A 16391-nucleotide genomic window follows, 5' to 3' on the forward strand; every position below is an offset into this window, starting at 1 on the left:
TGGATTTTGCTGTGAAGATAGGGAAGTCTCACACTTCTTTGTTTGTGAAAGGCTGATCAGGATTTCAGACTTTTCTAGAGCCTAGATGTCAAAATCCATAGCCATGATCTGAATTCCAAGTTGCAAGAAATACTATGGCACAGGAATACGTAAAGTGTGGCTCAGTCTCCTATAAGATAAGGTCAGATATTAAGGATTAAGCTTTTAGAAACATTTATAGCAATTTGACTTTGCTGCAATATCCAAGAACATGATATTTTTTTCTAGCCATTTTGTCTTATTGTATTTTATAAAAATATTGGTCTTCAATGGATTGGAATTAAAACGACAGCACCAACACTGCCTAGTCCTTGCCATGTAGCGTGAGAAGCTCTGTCTAGAAACAGAGCTTTATAAGACAGGAACGCAGTGAAATGCAGGGAATCTTCTTTCCGTTGAGGGAACAGCTTGCTGGTGCTGGCTGGGATCCCGACTCCTCTGAAGAGCTTTGGGCAGTAATGGAGCCAGACATAAAGTTGCGTTTCTGAAAAAATTAAAAACAGGAAGCTCACTGGTTAGATTTGCATCTCATTTAACCGCGAGCATCTTTTATAGAACTGCTTTATAAAGAAAACCACCATCTGCTACCACCTGTAGCATCTGTTTTTAGTAGGAGCCCGTCTTTACCTTGCTTTGTGCAAACAAGCAGAGGCCAAGCAGAGGGAACTTTGCATACCCAAGAGGAGATTTACATTTGATTCTCGGGGAATGAATACCATTAGGGTAAAGAGGTCCAGGCAGTGCCGTCATCTCATGTGGAGTAAAGGATGGTGAGGGACCAAAGAGAGGCTCAGGTCAGATATCCAGGATTTCACTATGGGTCCTTTACTCAGTAACTGTGTGGGACTCAGTTTCCCCACCTGTAAAATGACTATAAGGATACTCCTTACCTCAAAGGGTTGTGGTGAAAATTAAGTGAATTACTATATTAGAATACTAGAGAAGCACCTGGGACATAATAATTGCTAGGTAAATGATGGCTGTTATTATAAACCACAGCAACTACTTCCTGGCGAGCTAAACGAGTCCTCCAAAATGGCCCCACCACTTTTGAGTATTCCACAGGCTAAATTTGATTGGTTCCAAGGCCATATGTCTCTCAGTTTGAGAGATTACCTTATTTAAGGAACATCAACATGGGTGGTTTGCTAAGCAGACAGCTTGGAATGAATGCCCAGGCTCTGTGCTCCAGAGGAGTTATATTTAAAAGCAATGCCCTGAAGGAAGCTACATGGATGGGGCAACACAAGTCAGGGCAACCACAATTCTTCCTTTACTTGTCCTTACTGCCAGGGTTATCTAACTCTAGAATAAAGCAGAGCTCCTTTTTAAAAATATCCCTCCGAGGACCACATCAATACAACCTTGTATATTTCAATGTCCCTTTCATATGAGGAACAAAATCATATTAATCCAATATAATCACTTAATTCAGACTCCCTTTTTTTCATATATTAAAAAAAATATTGCTTTTAGAGCTTAGCAGTATCTTAGCAACAGCTGCTTCTGGGTTCAACTCGAGGCTTTCTAGGGCTTATTCCATGATTTATAGGTTCCTTCCCTCATCCAGAAGTAGACAGCACAGCCCTTTGCCTGCTGGCATTTTACCCAGCCTTTGAATCAAAAAGCGTCTCCAGCTGTCCTGGTCTTATGACTCCCTCAAACGTATTTGGGTCAGTTCTTACATCCTAACATTTTTCCAGCCATGATTAAAAATGGCCCAGAGGTGTGCCAGCGTCTAACTGCTGGAGCACAGGCAGAAAGTTCTGTGGTTTTAGCATCGAGAACATGTGGCTTTTCTGGTCCATATATTCTCTTAGGGATGCCAGAATTTGCACTCCTGAGTCACATGGCACATGGCACTGATGTTTGTGTGGTGCTCACCCCATCGCTGCATCTCACTTTTTGCAACATTTAGTGACAGCGATGGCGATTTCAGATTGAGGAAGACATCGCCTGTCAGAAGTAAAAACACTGCAACATGTCTTAATGTGACTGGTAAATATGTTTCCATCCAGAACACTTGGATTTATCGTGTGGTTCTGTTGTTCTTGGCTGGCACCCATCCTTTTCTAAAAGGCTGGGATTAGTTTTATCTCTGAAAGGGTAAAGAACGGAAGGCTGAATTTTCAAGAGGATACTTAAGTAGAATCAAAAACGATAAGCAGGCTGGGTCATAGAATGAACACTCCTAAACTATAAACACCTGCTTCCCAAAGAGATGACTATTCTTTCTTCTGGAGACTTTCCAAAGGCTGAAAAGATGTTAAGAGAAGACCATTCCTTAGAGCCTGAGAGCTTCAAATTTAAACCTTCTGCATTAGTGATTATAAAGTAAGGGTTGCCAAGAGGGGAATTTCAGAGAGAGATGCTTTTGCATGGATGCCCTTTTTTTCTCGTCACTCTGCAAACACATCTCCTTGCTTCTGATTACTTCAAAGTTCCTATGGTTCTGCTCCATTAGTGGACCAATGGAAACAGAGGTCTTACAAAGACCACGGTCCTTTGCTTTTCTGTTCAGGTTATGGTGCCTGGAAGCCAGAACAATCTCCTTCTGAAGGCTCTGCTTTCCAATACGGAATACAAAGTCACAGTGACTCCCATCTACGATGACGGAGAAGGTGTGAGTGTCTCCGCCCCTGGAAAAACCTGTGAGTGAAATTTTCTCCCTCTGGATACTAGCTGACTAATTAATTGAAAATGCAAATGGCCTGTAATGTACCCTAATAGCCACAGTGTAGTGTGGTGAAAAGAGCAAAAGAGATTTGGAGATAGAAAATGTGTGTTTGAATTCTGTCTTCACACATTCAAGCTGTGTGACTTTGGGCAAGTTGCTTAACTGCTCTGGGCTTCAGTTTTCTTGTCTGTAAAAGCTAAGACTTAAAAAAAAACCTGACATCTTACTCCTCCAGCATCTAATTCATCACAAGTCCTGTTGATTCTCCAAAATGCATTCTACGTGCTTGTTTACTTTCTCCTCATCCAGCTGCTCACCCCGATCCAAGCCACACTCTCTCTTACTAAAATGGGTATCTGAGCTTCCTGTTTTGTCCTCCTACTTCCACTCTTGGATCCTTTATTCTCCTCACAACAGCCTGAGGAGCGTTTCCAAATATAAATTATCTCACGTCATGCCTCTGTTTCCTATTGTACTCAGGGTAAAACCCAACGTCCTTCCCATGGTCCCACGAGGCCCTATCTGACCTAGACCCTGCCAATCTCTTTGATCTCACCTCCTAACAGTTCCCCCGGCCATACCTCCTTTCCTGTCTTCAACGGACTTTTGAAGCCTATTCCTGCCTTCAGACCTACGCACTAACTATTCCTTCCATAAGGAATATCCTTTCCACGATGTTTGCATTTCTGGCTTTTTCTTGTCATTTTGGTCTCAGCTCAATGTCACCTCATCTCCACAGACTTTTCTGACCACTCATGCAAAGTATGTCCCACTTTCTATGATCTTAACCTTTTTTGGTGTGTGTGAGGAAGATTGGCCCTGAGCTAACTTCTGTTGTCAATCTTCCTCTTTTTGCTTGAGGAAGATTGTTGCTGAGCAAACACCTATGCCAATCTTCCTCAATTTTATGTGGGACACCACCACAGCATGGCTTGATGAGTGGTGTGTAGGTCCACGCCCAGGATCAGAACCTGCGAACCCCAGGCCTCCAAAGCAGAGCATGTGAACTTAACCACTACACCACCAGGCCAGCCCCGATATTAACCTTTCTTTGATCATGTCATGGCACAATTTACTCTCTATTTTCTTGTGTACTCATGTATTTGTACACTGTCTGTCTCCCATCTCTGGAGAGCAGCATCGTGAGAGCCCACGACGTCATCTGTACTGTTCACTTCTGCGTGCCAAGCTCTTACAGCATGGTGTGGCACGGAGGAGGCATCACAAAATGTTTGTTTTAGATGGATTGGCCATGGTAATCAAGTGAGGCGTCTGCAGGAAAACCCCTGGTTAGAGTGCTACAAAGTCTTAGTTGTCTTCCCTATTGTTGTGATTGTCTATACTGGCGTGAAGACTACCCCAGGACCTAGAGGCTTAAACCAGCAACCATTTTATCCTATCACAGGATTTTGTGGGTCAGAAAGTTAGGCAAGGCTTGCTGGGAAATTCTCCTGTTTCATGAAGTATTGATTACGGTCACCTGGTGGCCCGGTTGGTCTGGAGGGTCCAAGACAGCTTTCCCCACTTGCCTGGCATGCTGGTGGGGAGCTAGAAGTCTGGACTCAGCTGAGCCTCTCTCTCTCCATGTGGTCTCAGAGCCGCCGTGTGGTCTTTCCAGCAGGATAGTCCTAGTTCCTCCATGAAGACTCAGAACTGTAAGAGCAAGAGCTTCAAGAGGTCGGAAGTGAAAACCGTCAGGACAGATAAGAGCTATACTTAGAACTAGGCCAGCGTCGCCTCTGGTGTAGCCTAGCGGTCAAGGTGGTCATAGAACCCATCCAGATTTAACGAGAGGGTCAAACCCCCCACCACTCAATCGGAGGAGGGTCAAAAACCTGTGCCCATCTTTAATCTACCACAGTTACCAAATGGTTATGTGTGATTAGGTGCAGAATGGTGGCAAAGGCTGACTTCTGTACCTGGGCACCTACGTGTGGATTTTTTGAGTAAGTGTGCAAGTTGTTAAAATTCTGTATCTGCAGCCTAAAGCCTTGAGTCTGCTCAACTGAGCAAATGGGTATTATTTGACAGTGCTGGCATGGCTTCCTCCTGCCATGCCCATGCTATGATGCCTCCACCCAGACTCCCACCACACCTGCACATTTTGCCAAAGATCACGCAGGGTGTTATCAGCCCTAACAGTTGCTGCGGTCATTTCCTCAGGGGTCCTGTAGGAGGAGAGAAGGAAAGGGGAGAGCAGAGCAGTGGGGGCGCTCCGAGCTCTTCACTACCCAAATGTTGGCATCTTGACTTGAGCCACACGTTGGAATTTCTAGCATATTTTGGTATTTTGCTATTAAATAAGTGTTTGAAAACTACAGACTTAAACAGCAACAAAGGAGAAAATCAAGCGGTATTAAATTAAGGTTCATGGAACACCTACTATGTGTTTTTAAATACATCATCCTTGTCTGTCTTGAATCCAGGTCATTAAAAAAAAAAGCAAGCCAGAATGGTTTAAAACAAGCATAGTAAAGCCTGCTGTTCTGAGTTGCTTTGGACTGTATTATTTAACGCTCTAATGTTCCATAAAGTTACCACAGGCCCCGCCACTATATCTATATGGTAAAATAATTTCAAAGTGTTAGTGGGTGGTCTACTTGTTTTAGACCATCCACTAAATTCTATCGACAGCGAAATGATAATGATGATACCCATCAATATGCACAATAGTTTGCAAAGTTCTTCCCATATAAATGGCTTTAATGTTTGCATAAAAAATTGATAAATGCTAATATAAAATTTTAAACAATATAGGCCATATAAAGATGAAAGCAAAAAAGAAAATCATCAGAATCTTCCCTTCCAGAATTACCATCATTACCATTGTGTGACCGTCACCCACGATATTGCCGTACATACATACTTGATAATGGCACAGAGCGGCGTGTAGACAGAAATTTTTAATAAACACTCTTCAATTCAGTTTCACTTAAAATTAGATGAAGAAAACAATGACATTGAATGAACTTCAGATCTTCAGAGCAATTATTGTCTATATATTTAGTATTTACAACAGCCACAGATTCTCAAAGACTTCTCCCCTTCGGGAAGAAGGTGAAGAAGAAGGTGGGAAGACATCTTCGATGCTGTTGCCAACAGTGTAGGGGTGAGGATGACCACCACCCTAAACCCGTTTTTCCTTTTCTTTCTTCCTCAGTGCCACCCTCTGGGCCCCAAAACTTACGGGTCTCAGAAGAATGGTATAACAGGTTGCGCATTTCATGGGATCCCCCGTCTTCCCCTGTAAAGGGCTATAGAATTGTCTACAAACCCGTGAGTGGTAAGTAACGCCTTTTAAAAAATATTGCTACCATGATTAGGCGTCTAAAATGTCTTCTAAGATAAGTTATTTTTGTTTTGTCTTTCTATTTTTGCTTTTATCTTTGGTTTTAAGAGGTGAGAAGAGCCTCTTACCTGTTATAAAATAAAGCTTTTCGAGTAGGGCCAGTGCTAGGATAGCTATTATCAGAATGATGAAGTTATGACCCCACCTGGAAAAAGACTGGGCACGTTAAGGGGCAGAATATGTACTTGGTATACACCTGACCTATGCGCAGCCCAGACAAGGAACCAGCCCGAGGAAACCTTGATTCCATAGAAATGGGAAGTTTCTATGGCTCAATGGGTATGTGTAGCTCTAATGATTCAGAATCTCTCATTTCTAATCCCTCTTCTACCTCTTACTTCTTGGATTAGTTGGAAAAAGTCCATTTATCAACTTCTCAAGTCTCCTCATTTTGGAAACTATGTTGGAGAATAAAATTCATCAAACCCTAAGATTATGATAGGAAAAGCCTTTTCCATCAGCCTCTTAGCCACCTTGATAAGAGACCCCTCTCTTCTTACCTCCCATGTCATTATATCCTGAAGACAGGAGAATGGCCCAAGTAGGGGTGATTGTACCCTTGCTCCATATGCCTTGAGATGAAACCGTCTGCCCCTTCACCTGTTATGGCATCATCTCCCAACACTTTCATGAAGGTTAAACAGGAGACTAAAAATAAATATGATAAGAGTCTTTTCAGTTTTCTGGATCTGGGCCTTCAGTACTCTGGTTGTTCAGCTGAAAGGGGTTCTTCAGTTATTTTTCTTGATTTGACAGGAAAATTTAAAAAACATTCTTTGGGCCACTAAAAAATTTTTTCTGCCCTCAAAACTCCATTAGTGTCCATCTGTCATCTGAGATGTTGTTCTTGCCTCTGTATCACTTTTCAGCCTTTTCTATTGTTTTGTCATCGAGTTCTTATAACTACAGTACCCCACCCCCAATTTCTCCGCACAAACATCCCTATGAACCATGAAAATGAAATAGCAAGAATATAGCATGGATGCACTAGCCTCCTCGAGACGGATTCCTTGGGATCCAGTATCAGTTTTTTTTGTTTCTTTTCTTTAGGCCTGAGGCACATGTTAATTCACGAAACAGCCTTCCTGAATTTGTTCTTTGGACCATTTTATAAATATTTGTCAGATTTTCTGAGAGAAAATAGTTTTCTTTTAAGCCAGTGGCTCTCAGTGGGTGCCGTTTGCTGCCAAACAAAGATATTTTGGATTGTCACAACTTGGGAGGTAGGGGGTTGCCGTGGGCATCTAGCAGGTACTGTTAAGCACCCTCTAAGTCACAGTACCTCCCCCGCACAGCTGCAGAATAAAGAATTATCCAGCCCAAAATGTCAATAGTGCTGTGGTTGAGAAACCCTGTTCTAGGTCAGGTGGAAGAATGTTATGTGGTCATTTGCATTGAGAGTTTGGGGCATGGGAAAATTGCTACTGAGATACACAGACATACAGAAATACGTAAATATATATAAATTCATTGTTGGAAGCGAGGATCTGGAGTAAAGAAATGAGTATTTTAGGAACTTGTACCTAACTCAAAGTTCTTAAAGAATGAGCACGTATGGGAAGAAGCAGATGGTAAATAAATTTGTAAAGGACTTAGCAAAGAATGTTTTTAATACTAAATCAAAGACTCCAGTGGGTTGAAACAGAGGTAAAAATGTAAAGGCCTAAAGAAGCCAGTTTGGTCAAGGGCTTTGGAATAAGAGTGTCCTCTGTCTGGTCTTAAAAATCATAAGAGGAGTGAATAGAACCAATGGGATAACGGATATGCTGGCCTCCCATGTGGCAGGATATGGCATAGTGTCTTTGATAAAATTTGCTGCTACTGCCACTTGCATGCCCACTGGAGACAAAGCCGGGTGTCTGAGAAGGGGAAATTGAGAATGAATTCTTCAGTTTAGCAAGTGCCCCAAAGCCTACGGCAACATGGTAGTTCCACTGTGAAGGCCTCATACTATGGTGGATGGTAGATTGTGAGGTGGACCAGTTTATTTGAGTAAATGCTAGGGAAAGAACTACATTTGAGAAAAGAATTCGATTTCTAAAAAGAGCCCTAGCATGGTAGTCAGGTATGTAAGCCTTAGAGCTAGATGGGGCTAGATTCAAAGCCAGCTCTGCTGTTGGCCTTCTGTATGATCCTGGACAACTGAAAACCAGTTGCCTGAGTACAATTCACTTCAGAGTGTTTCCATGTTTCCATGCTCTGTTGTAACTGAAATATACTTCTTCTCCTTTAGTTGCTGGCCCAACACTGGAAACTTTCGTGGGAGCTAACATTAACACCATTCTTATCACCAACCTCCTCAGTGGAATGGACTACAATGTGAAAATATTTGCCTCCCAGGCCTCAGGCTTCAGCGATGCTCTGACGGGCGTGGTGAAAACATGTAAGACTGATGTCCTGTCGCCTCCACCCCCACGTGTGGTTTTGCTGCTTTGTTTTCACTGTGACTCAATCCTTGCTTCAACTTGGCAGTTGGTTTCCCTTTTCCTCAGCATTGCCCTTTCTGGATGGTGTTTCATGGAAAGAAAGGTGTGCTCCTCACTCAGGGCTGTCATTCAGTGCCCTGGTTGGCAGGCGGAACGTCAGCCTGGCGTTCAAATAGACTTGGTGGTGGCAGATAGGAATTCCTTCTGGAAAGTGTTTGTTGGCATTTTTCAAATTAGATGAAATTTTCCAACCGGCCTGTAGCCTGACACAGCCAATGCCAGTCAAAAGGACCATGGGGAAGATCGCCTTTTCTCAAAACCTTTGCCCCTCCCCCTTCCACACACACACACACACACACACTCACACACTTGCCATCCACAAAAGATACATTCACCACTCTAAGGACTTTCTTCTCTACCTTTTAAGGATTTGCATGCTGTCTGCATACCATCTGGGACTTCTCATTGGCATACCCCACTCCCAGACACCCATGTCGTAATGCAGGGTTTTCCAAACTCCAGCACGTGTGTTCCATACTCCCGATGTTTGTTATACTTCCACACCATCTGTTTAATATATTTCTTTAAATTGACTTAGGACAGCTTTTTTTTTTTTCACTTAAATGCTTTTCAAAACCCACATAGTTACTCTAAACAGAGACCAGTATTTTTAATGACCGAAATAAAAATGGTTTGGCTGTGTGCCAATTAAAATCATCGTGAGTGCTATCCACATTACGTGTCCCACATTTGAGAATGATAATCACGGTGTCATCAAAAGTATAAGCCTTAAATCTGCTATTTATTACCTATGGCCTCGAGCAAATTACTTAACTTCTCTGAGCCCAAGTTTTTTCTCAACTCTGAAATGAAGATAATGATAACCATTTACAGGCTGACTGTGAAGATTAAGAAGATAATGTATAAAAAGTGCCTACCATATGGCAAGCACTCAAGGAAGAACCACTATTAATTATCGTAATAAGTGTACATTGCGCCCCTGGCTCATATCTCACCCTCATCGCTAATCAAATAAGTAATCTGATAAATGGAATTATGCAAGAATGGGGCAAATACTAAACCAGACCCCAAGCCGCCTATATTTGGCCACCTGTATTTTATACACAGCCAGCCTTTTTGTTAGAGGACACTTCCTGAATTCTCATTTATGGAGTATCTTGAGACCTTAAAGTCTAGATACAGAATCAGTTCAATCTCAAAAGAAATAGTCTCTGTCTTCAGCAGATCTAGGAAGCCGTTGGCCTGTGGTTCTGATCTCGTACTTGGCTGTCGAAGTGACGCTGTTCTGGGCACTATCATCAATTCCAAGTGATTTCCCTCTGTTGTGCCAGGATAGCAATCCCACACTCCTTCCTGAGGAACATCTTACAATCTCTCATGCATTTTCCCACCCTCTATCTCCTCTCTCATTCTCTAGTTTATCTTCATTTTCCTCTTGTGATCACCCTTTCTGTCTGTGCCACTTCTTCTATCTCTATGAGTTTTTTATTGGTCTCTCTTCTCCTTGCTCTTTCTTATCTCTTTTTATCCCCCTGTATCTGCTTCTCTCTTTCTTCTGTTTCATCCCTCTTCTCTCCTTTAATAAATATGTTGAGTATTACAAATATAATTTCAAAAGATTGAGAGTATTGAATTGTTTTATGTTCTGTTCTTAAACTAAAAATTAGATGGGCTTATTCCTTTTCTCTCTCCCAGGCAAAATAAAACCCCATACAATACAATGGCAAATAAACTATTTTAAGGTGTTTTTTAAATTTAGTACAGTTATATACATCATTACTGATTTCCTTTTTTTGTGGGGAGAGAGGGGTTGTTTGATTTGTCTTAGGAAAAAAAAAATCTTCCCTCTCTGATCTAACAGAAGGGAACAATGTAAAGATGTAAATTGTGATTAGACAAGATTATTTTTACCATCTTGAGAAAATAATTTTAAGCTATTTTTTATTTTATGAGATATCTAAGAGAAAAGGAGAAGTAAGAAAAAATGATATGGATGGAAGTCAGAGGTCATTACAGAAAGTAAATATTATTAATTTTCTGCTTTGCTTGGATCAAAGTGATAAACACTGGAGGCTTACTCCCCTATTGTATTGGAGAAACAATATTTTTACTGCTTCCAAAAATAACCTTTATGTGAATCATTTTTGTATATCACAGTGTTCTAAGATTAATAGGAATATGTGTTTTTTTATAGTATTTTTCTGTGTCAAATCTTTCATTTTTAAATTTTCAAAAATTTATTCATTCTCACTCAACCATATTCTGAAGGCCAGTCCTTGTGAAACTGGACTCCTGATTCAGTAAAACTTCCATTTTATCTACTTTGCTCCTCCCTTTTATTTAAACCATGGCTACATTTCAGCGGTTGATAAGTACATATTGTATTTAATTTTATTATTATAAAAGTATTATATATTAATTGTGGAATATTTAGAAACCACAATAAATAGAGAGAAGATTAAAAATCACCCATAATTTCATCATTCATTGCTTCTGTTCTTTTTCCTGTGAATATATATTTCTTTTTTTGTTTACCAATAACAGACATACCATATTATACATGATGCTTTGCAACTATTTTTTCAGGTCATAAAGTAGTTATCTTTTGTGCACTAATTTATTGTGAGTTGGATTTCCCACCTATGGGGGTGGAAATTTGAATTCGAATTTTATTGCGTTAAAGTTAATTTCAGACTTGGGGACATTTGTGGCATTATCTGCAGTGTGACATAGTTATGTCTCTCTTTTATTATAGTGTTTTTGGGTGTGACCAATCTCCAAGCAGACCAGATTCAAATGACCAGCTTGTGTGCTCGGTGGCAGGTGCAGCGTCATGCCACTGCCTACAGGGTCGTTATAGAGTCCGTCCAGGGTAAGTGCGACCCATCACGTATGTTTTTGTCAAGCACTCAGGTACTTAGTTCTGTGCAAGTCACTGTGGACAACATACAGGTAACGTTAAACAAGAGCCCTCTTCTTGAGGACGCAGTATTGTGTTATGGATCACGCAGGATATGGAGTCAGAATGGCTGGTTAAGTCAATTATTTAACCTCTCCAAACAGCCTTTTTCTCATCTGTTAATGGGTATAACCATAGTGCTGACCTTGTGGCATTCTGTGAGGATTAAGCTGAGGGTAATCCACGTAAAGCACTCGCGACAGTGCTTTGCACACATTAAGCACCGAGGAAATAGTAGCTCCTACTGGTAGGAGGAGCTGAATAGGGGGACTAACGTACATTGAAATTATATGGTGCCGTGATTTTGGTATTTACTCCATGGGGATCTAGGTTTGACTTTAATGTTTTTCTTAGTGATTCTTTCCACTTTTGAGGATAATTGGTGGCCGACAAACCCTCATTCAGGAGATGGTCTCCTGTATCTATGCCATCGTGGACAGGTGCTTCAGCGTTACAGTTCTCAAGGACATCTACAACTCAGGACTGTGTTTCAAAGTTGAAACATTAAAAATGTCTCCTTATTGGGGCTGGCCCCGTGGCCGAGTGGTTAAGTTCGCGCGCTCCGCTGCAGGCGGCCCAGTGTTTCGTCAGTTCGAATCCTGGGCGCGGACATGGCACTGCTCATCAGACCACGCTGAGGCAGCGTCCCACATGCCACAACTAGAAGGACCCACAACGAAGAATACACAACTATGTACCGGGGGGGCTTTGGGGAGAAAAAGGAAATAATAAAATCTTTTAAAAAAAAAAAAAAAAAAAAATTTTTTCATTAAAAGTATCGAGAACAATAAGAAAAGGCCGATTCCCAAAAAGTGAGTTTCTAGCAACTGTTAATCCTCTTTTCACGTTATCAGCACGGGTAATATTCAGAAGATGAGACCGAATGATGAAAATTACTTTAATCACATTTGTATTATCAGTAGAAAAGGTATGTCTTGTTATTTTGGGGGGATTATAGGATGCACCAGAGAATCCCATAGGATTTTTGTTTTATCTTTCAAACTTGCTAATAAAATTGTTAAAAATTTTTCTATCTGGAAAAATGATCTTGGTTTCCCTATCTTAAAAAGCAGAAGGAGCTAATTTTTTGGGTCTGAATAAGACGGGGTTTAGTCTTACATCCCTGGCTATAACTACATTCAAAATGCAGAAATCCCACTTTTGATCCAATCCAGAAAGTGGAAAGCACAGTTTAGTAGAGTGCAGGTAGCATTTGGAAACATCCTGAGACTATGAGAATAGAGTATGAGCAACAGGAGAGGAGAGTCCTGCCAACGCCAGCCAAGGCATTGTCTCCGTAGACACGTTAAGCCGCTAATTCCTTGATTTCCTGTGTATAGTCATCCCTTTAGCCTGTAAGGATCCCTCTAGCTGGACATTGGCTAAACATGTGGGAGTGGCTTTAATCTGGAATAAACATTGAGTAAGGGAAAGTCAGGACAAGTCACATGGACTTTGTGGTTGTATTTAACATAACTTATGGGATGCTTCAGCAGAACTAGATGAAAGATACGCAGTTATTTGAGAAACAACTATAAAATCTTGAGGAGTTACATTTCATATATCTTTATACATCTAGATAAGTCACATTTTAATGTAGAAAGGTTGATATTTAATGGTAATTCTTAATCTTTAAAAAAAATACTGTGTATAGGGGCCATCCTGGTGGTGCAGGGGTTAAGTTCGCACGTTCCACTTTGGTGGCCTGGGGTTCGCCAGTTTGGATCCCGGGTGTGGACCTATGCACTGCTTCTCAAGCCGTACTGTGGTAGGCATCCCACATAAAAAGTAGAGGAAGATGGGCACCGATGTTAGCTCAGGGCCAGTCTTCCTCAGCAAAAAAGAGGAGGATTGGCAGCAGATGTTAGTTCAGGGCTAATGTTCCTCAAAAAAAAAAAAATACTGTGTATAAAAATCACACTCCCAAACTACCCCACAATACTTTTATCCTTTTATGTTATTAAGAAGTTGACATGAAGGGACATAGGGTCCTGGGGATATTCATTGTCTTTCATAGAAATTATAATTATGTAGATTGACATAAAGATGTATCAAAACTGGCTTTCTCAGTGGAATTAGCTAGATCCCTAAGTATTTATTATTAAGTGCTTTTAGTTTATCATATTTGCAAAATAACCTTGGGATTCTTATCAGAGGATATGATTGATGTGTCTGATAACATGGTCTGGTAATCTAAAACCTCAATAAGCTCTTTCTGAAGCCAAGATCTTTGCTACAAAAAATGAGTCTACGTTTCCTTCTTATCTTCAAGCTAAGTTAATTTGTACTCCCTCAGTGTTATTTTCAGGCTGCCAAAAACAGCTTCAACTGAGCTTCAGTAGTCTCAATTAAACAAGAATGAACAAAAGTGTTGTTTCATTTATTTTTCATCAACATTTATACCCGGGAGATTTATGAGCCCACTTAGCCTACATTTCATTCACTCAGTTGTCTAACTGAATGTTATTAACCAACTGGACAGCAACAGATTCTGGTTGACAGCCTCGAAAAGAAGTGTTGGGCTGGGGAGTGAGTGTGGGGATAGCAGTAGGCAAGATGTTTAAATACTTTAACGTATACAGTTGAGGTCAAGGAATAGTCTTTCTGCTTTGGAGTAGGGAAGGATTCGGTTGAATTTCTTTATCTTACAGAGAAATGTGATCATCATTCTGATCACTGCCTTCGAAGGACTTGTGGTCAGATGCCCATTCTTCCACGGACAGTTCAGTCCAAGAGCCCCCACTGTTTTAACTCTATAATATCTCCTGTTGGCTATATATGCTGTCTCTGGAGAAATTTCAGTTCTTCCACCCCAGAGGAGACACTAGAGGAAAATGGGACCCAACTCTTCTATGTGATGGAGAAAAGCTTTATCCCAGGGTGACCTATTTCTGAATGCCTTTGCAAAATTCCTAGTGTTTGACCAGTAATTTTTCCAATTCTTTTTGTATATATATTCCCCGTGGTCTGGTCATGTGTACTTTTATTCTGAGATGAAGTCAGTGGAGAGGTCTCTGTTCTAACCATGACTGCTGGTCAACTTTCTTCCCTGGGCTTCCGTTTCTCTAAAATTACTTCTTTTGAAGATATTACCGAGGTAATGCCTACAAATTTCCAAGATTTTTGTGAATAAAGTAGCCAAGCTGTATCATTCAATGTTTGTTTGTTTATAAGCGGCAGAAATGCAGATAACAGGGAGTTAACCAAAAGGGTCAATTTATTGGCTAATATAATGAAAATTTCAAGAGTATCTGGCTTCAGGCATATCTGGATCTTGGTGTTCAAACAATGTCAAGATTAAGTCTTAATCCATCCTTCTGCTCTGCTCTTCTCTGCCTCTCTGCTAAATTGTGTGAGTTGGTGCCAGTCAGATCCAGAATTACATCCGCCCAGCTTCCACTTAACAGTCTTAGTGAAAAGAGAGCTTCTCTTTCTCAATAATTCCAGCAAAAGTCCAGGAACTGAGTCATATTGGCCTCTTTTGGGTCACATGCCCCTAAATCTGTCATTGAGTTCAAGGGCGTGAAATAAACTGACTGGTTGGACCTGATTGCCTCCCACCCCTGTATGTGCAGGGGGAGAAGGGATTTTTATTCAGTCCTTCCCAAATCATAAAGACCAAGAGTGGGGAAGACTGGATTCAAATAAAGAGGGATTAGGTGCAAGACAGGCAAAAACAACAGATGTCCTCTACCCATGTAAATATTATGACATTTTTTTATAGCCAAGAAGAAAAGAAGGAATGATTACCAGAAGGATAAGGTCCTCTAGGGGAGACCGAAATAAAATCTGCTCTTGAGTCAGTCATCCACTTGCCAAATTAAATTGTAGGCTTTTGACTAATTGTAGGACAGAACAAAGTCAGAGACTTCTGGTTGGTCTTGGGTAACTCAGAACCCCACGAGAGTTTCCATTAGGTCTGTGGATGCTTTAGAGTCCTGTCTCTCTCCAGCTGTTTTTGAGTTGACTTGGCACCTGAAGTTGAGTATTGCATTTCCCTTCAAGTTCATATATTTATATACCACATGGGCCCAAATACTGTATTCCCTCCATAATCCTAACTTGGTGAATTGCTTTGTGGCCTCCTTAAAAAAGTTTCAAAGGATGCTCAACTTGTCTTTTATCTTTAGGTGTTAAAATGTCAATTTTGCAGTATCATCCATTAGCAAAGAGAGAGAATTACAGGACAGTAGAGAGCCTACCTTACCAGACACCAGATCCAAAAAAGAAAGGTCACATGAAAGAAAACCTGTTCTCCAGATTAAACTTTTTTGAAGCAGTAACGTTACAATCGGGGGGTCAGGGTATTTGAGAAACCTGGGGAATGGAAGCATTTGTATCATAAAATTTCAGCAGAGTATCCTGGATCCTGGATATTCTTTGCTTCCCGATCTCAGTAACTACTCATAGGACATTTTGGTCAGTCACGTTGGAGCCATCTTTATCAGCATGATAATAACCCAGAGAATGGCTTTAGCCTTGCTTCATAAGAATGAATGCACAAGACAGAATTTTTTACCCCATTCAAAAAAATAAAATAACTCCCTACTTTTGGCACAAAGGGTTGAGGAAATTAGTCATTATTTGATCAGTTTAAATATTTTCCTTTAAGGCAAAGCCATCAGATCTGAATCACACATGCCAAAAGCAACATTCAAACACCCCCATTCATGTAACCCCTCTTTGTTAGTATTGGGAATCAAACCAACTCTGTTTCCCATTAATTTTACATTGCCTGTTCCAGTTTTCCAATGATTGGTAGATTCTTTTTGTTTGTTTTAGCAGTAAAACCCATTTATATTCTATGGGTCTAGGGTCTATAAAGTGCACGGATACCCATGAGAAATAGGAGATGACAGAAAGCACATTTCTAGAGTTGATTCCTAGAGAGTCCCTGGGAACTTTTGTGAAGATAGGTAA

At 40.8% G+C, this 16391-nt stretch overlaps 1 protein-coding gene across 2 annotated transcripts in view; it reads left to right on the plus strand.

Annotated features, from left to right (window-relative positions):
• The window catches only part of COL14A1 (collagen type XIV alpha 1 chain), a 216993-nt gene that overhangs the window by 101479 nt on the left and 99123 nt on the right, over positions 1-16391 (plus strand). For both annotated transcript variants that reach the window (XM_070630921.1, XM_070630920.1), the window contains exons 20-23: positions 2561-2690; positions 5877-5999; positions 8299-8448; positions 11268-11384. In XM_070630921.1, coding sequence (XP_070487022.1) covers positions 2561-2690; positions 5877-5999; positions 8299-8448; positions 11268-11384 — 520 coding nt within the window. The remainder of the gene's footprint in view (positions 1-2560; positions 2691-5876; positions 6000-8298; positions 8449-11267; positions 11385-16391) is intronic.

Source organism: Equus przewalskii, chromosome 8 (genome assembly GCF_037783145.1).
Source record: "Equus przewalskii isolate Varuska chromosome 8, EquPr2, whole genome shotgun sequence".
In the NCBI taxonomy this organism is placed as follows: domain Eukaryota; kingdom Metazoa; phylum Chordata; class Mammalia; order Perissodactyla; family Equidae; genus Equus; species Equus przewalskii.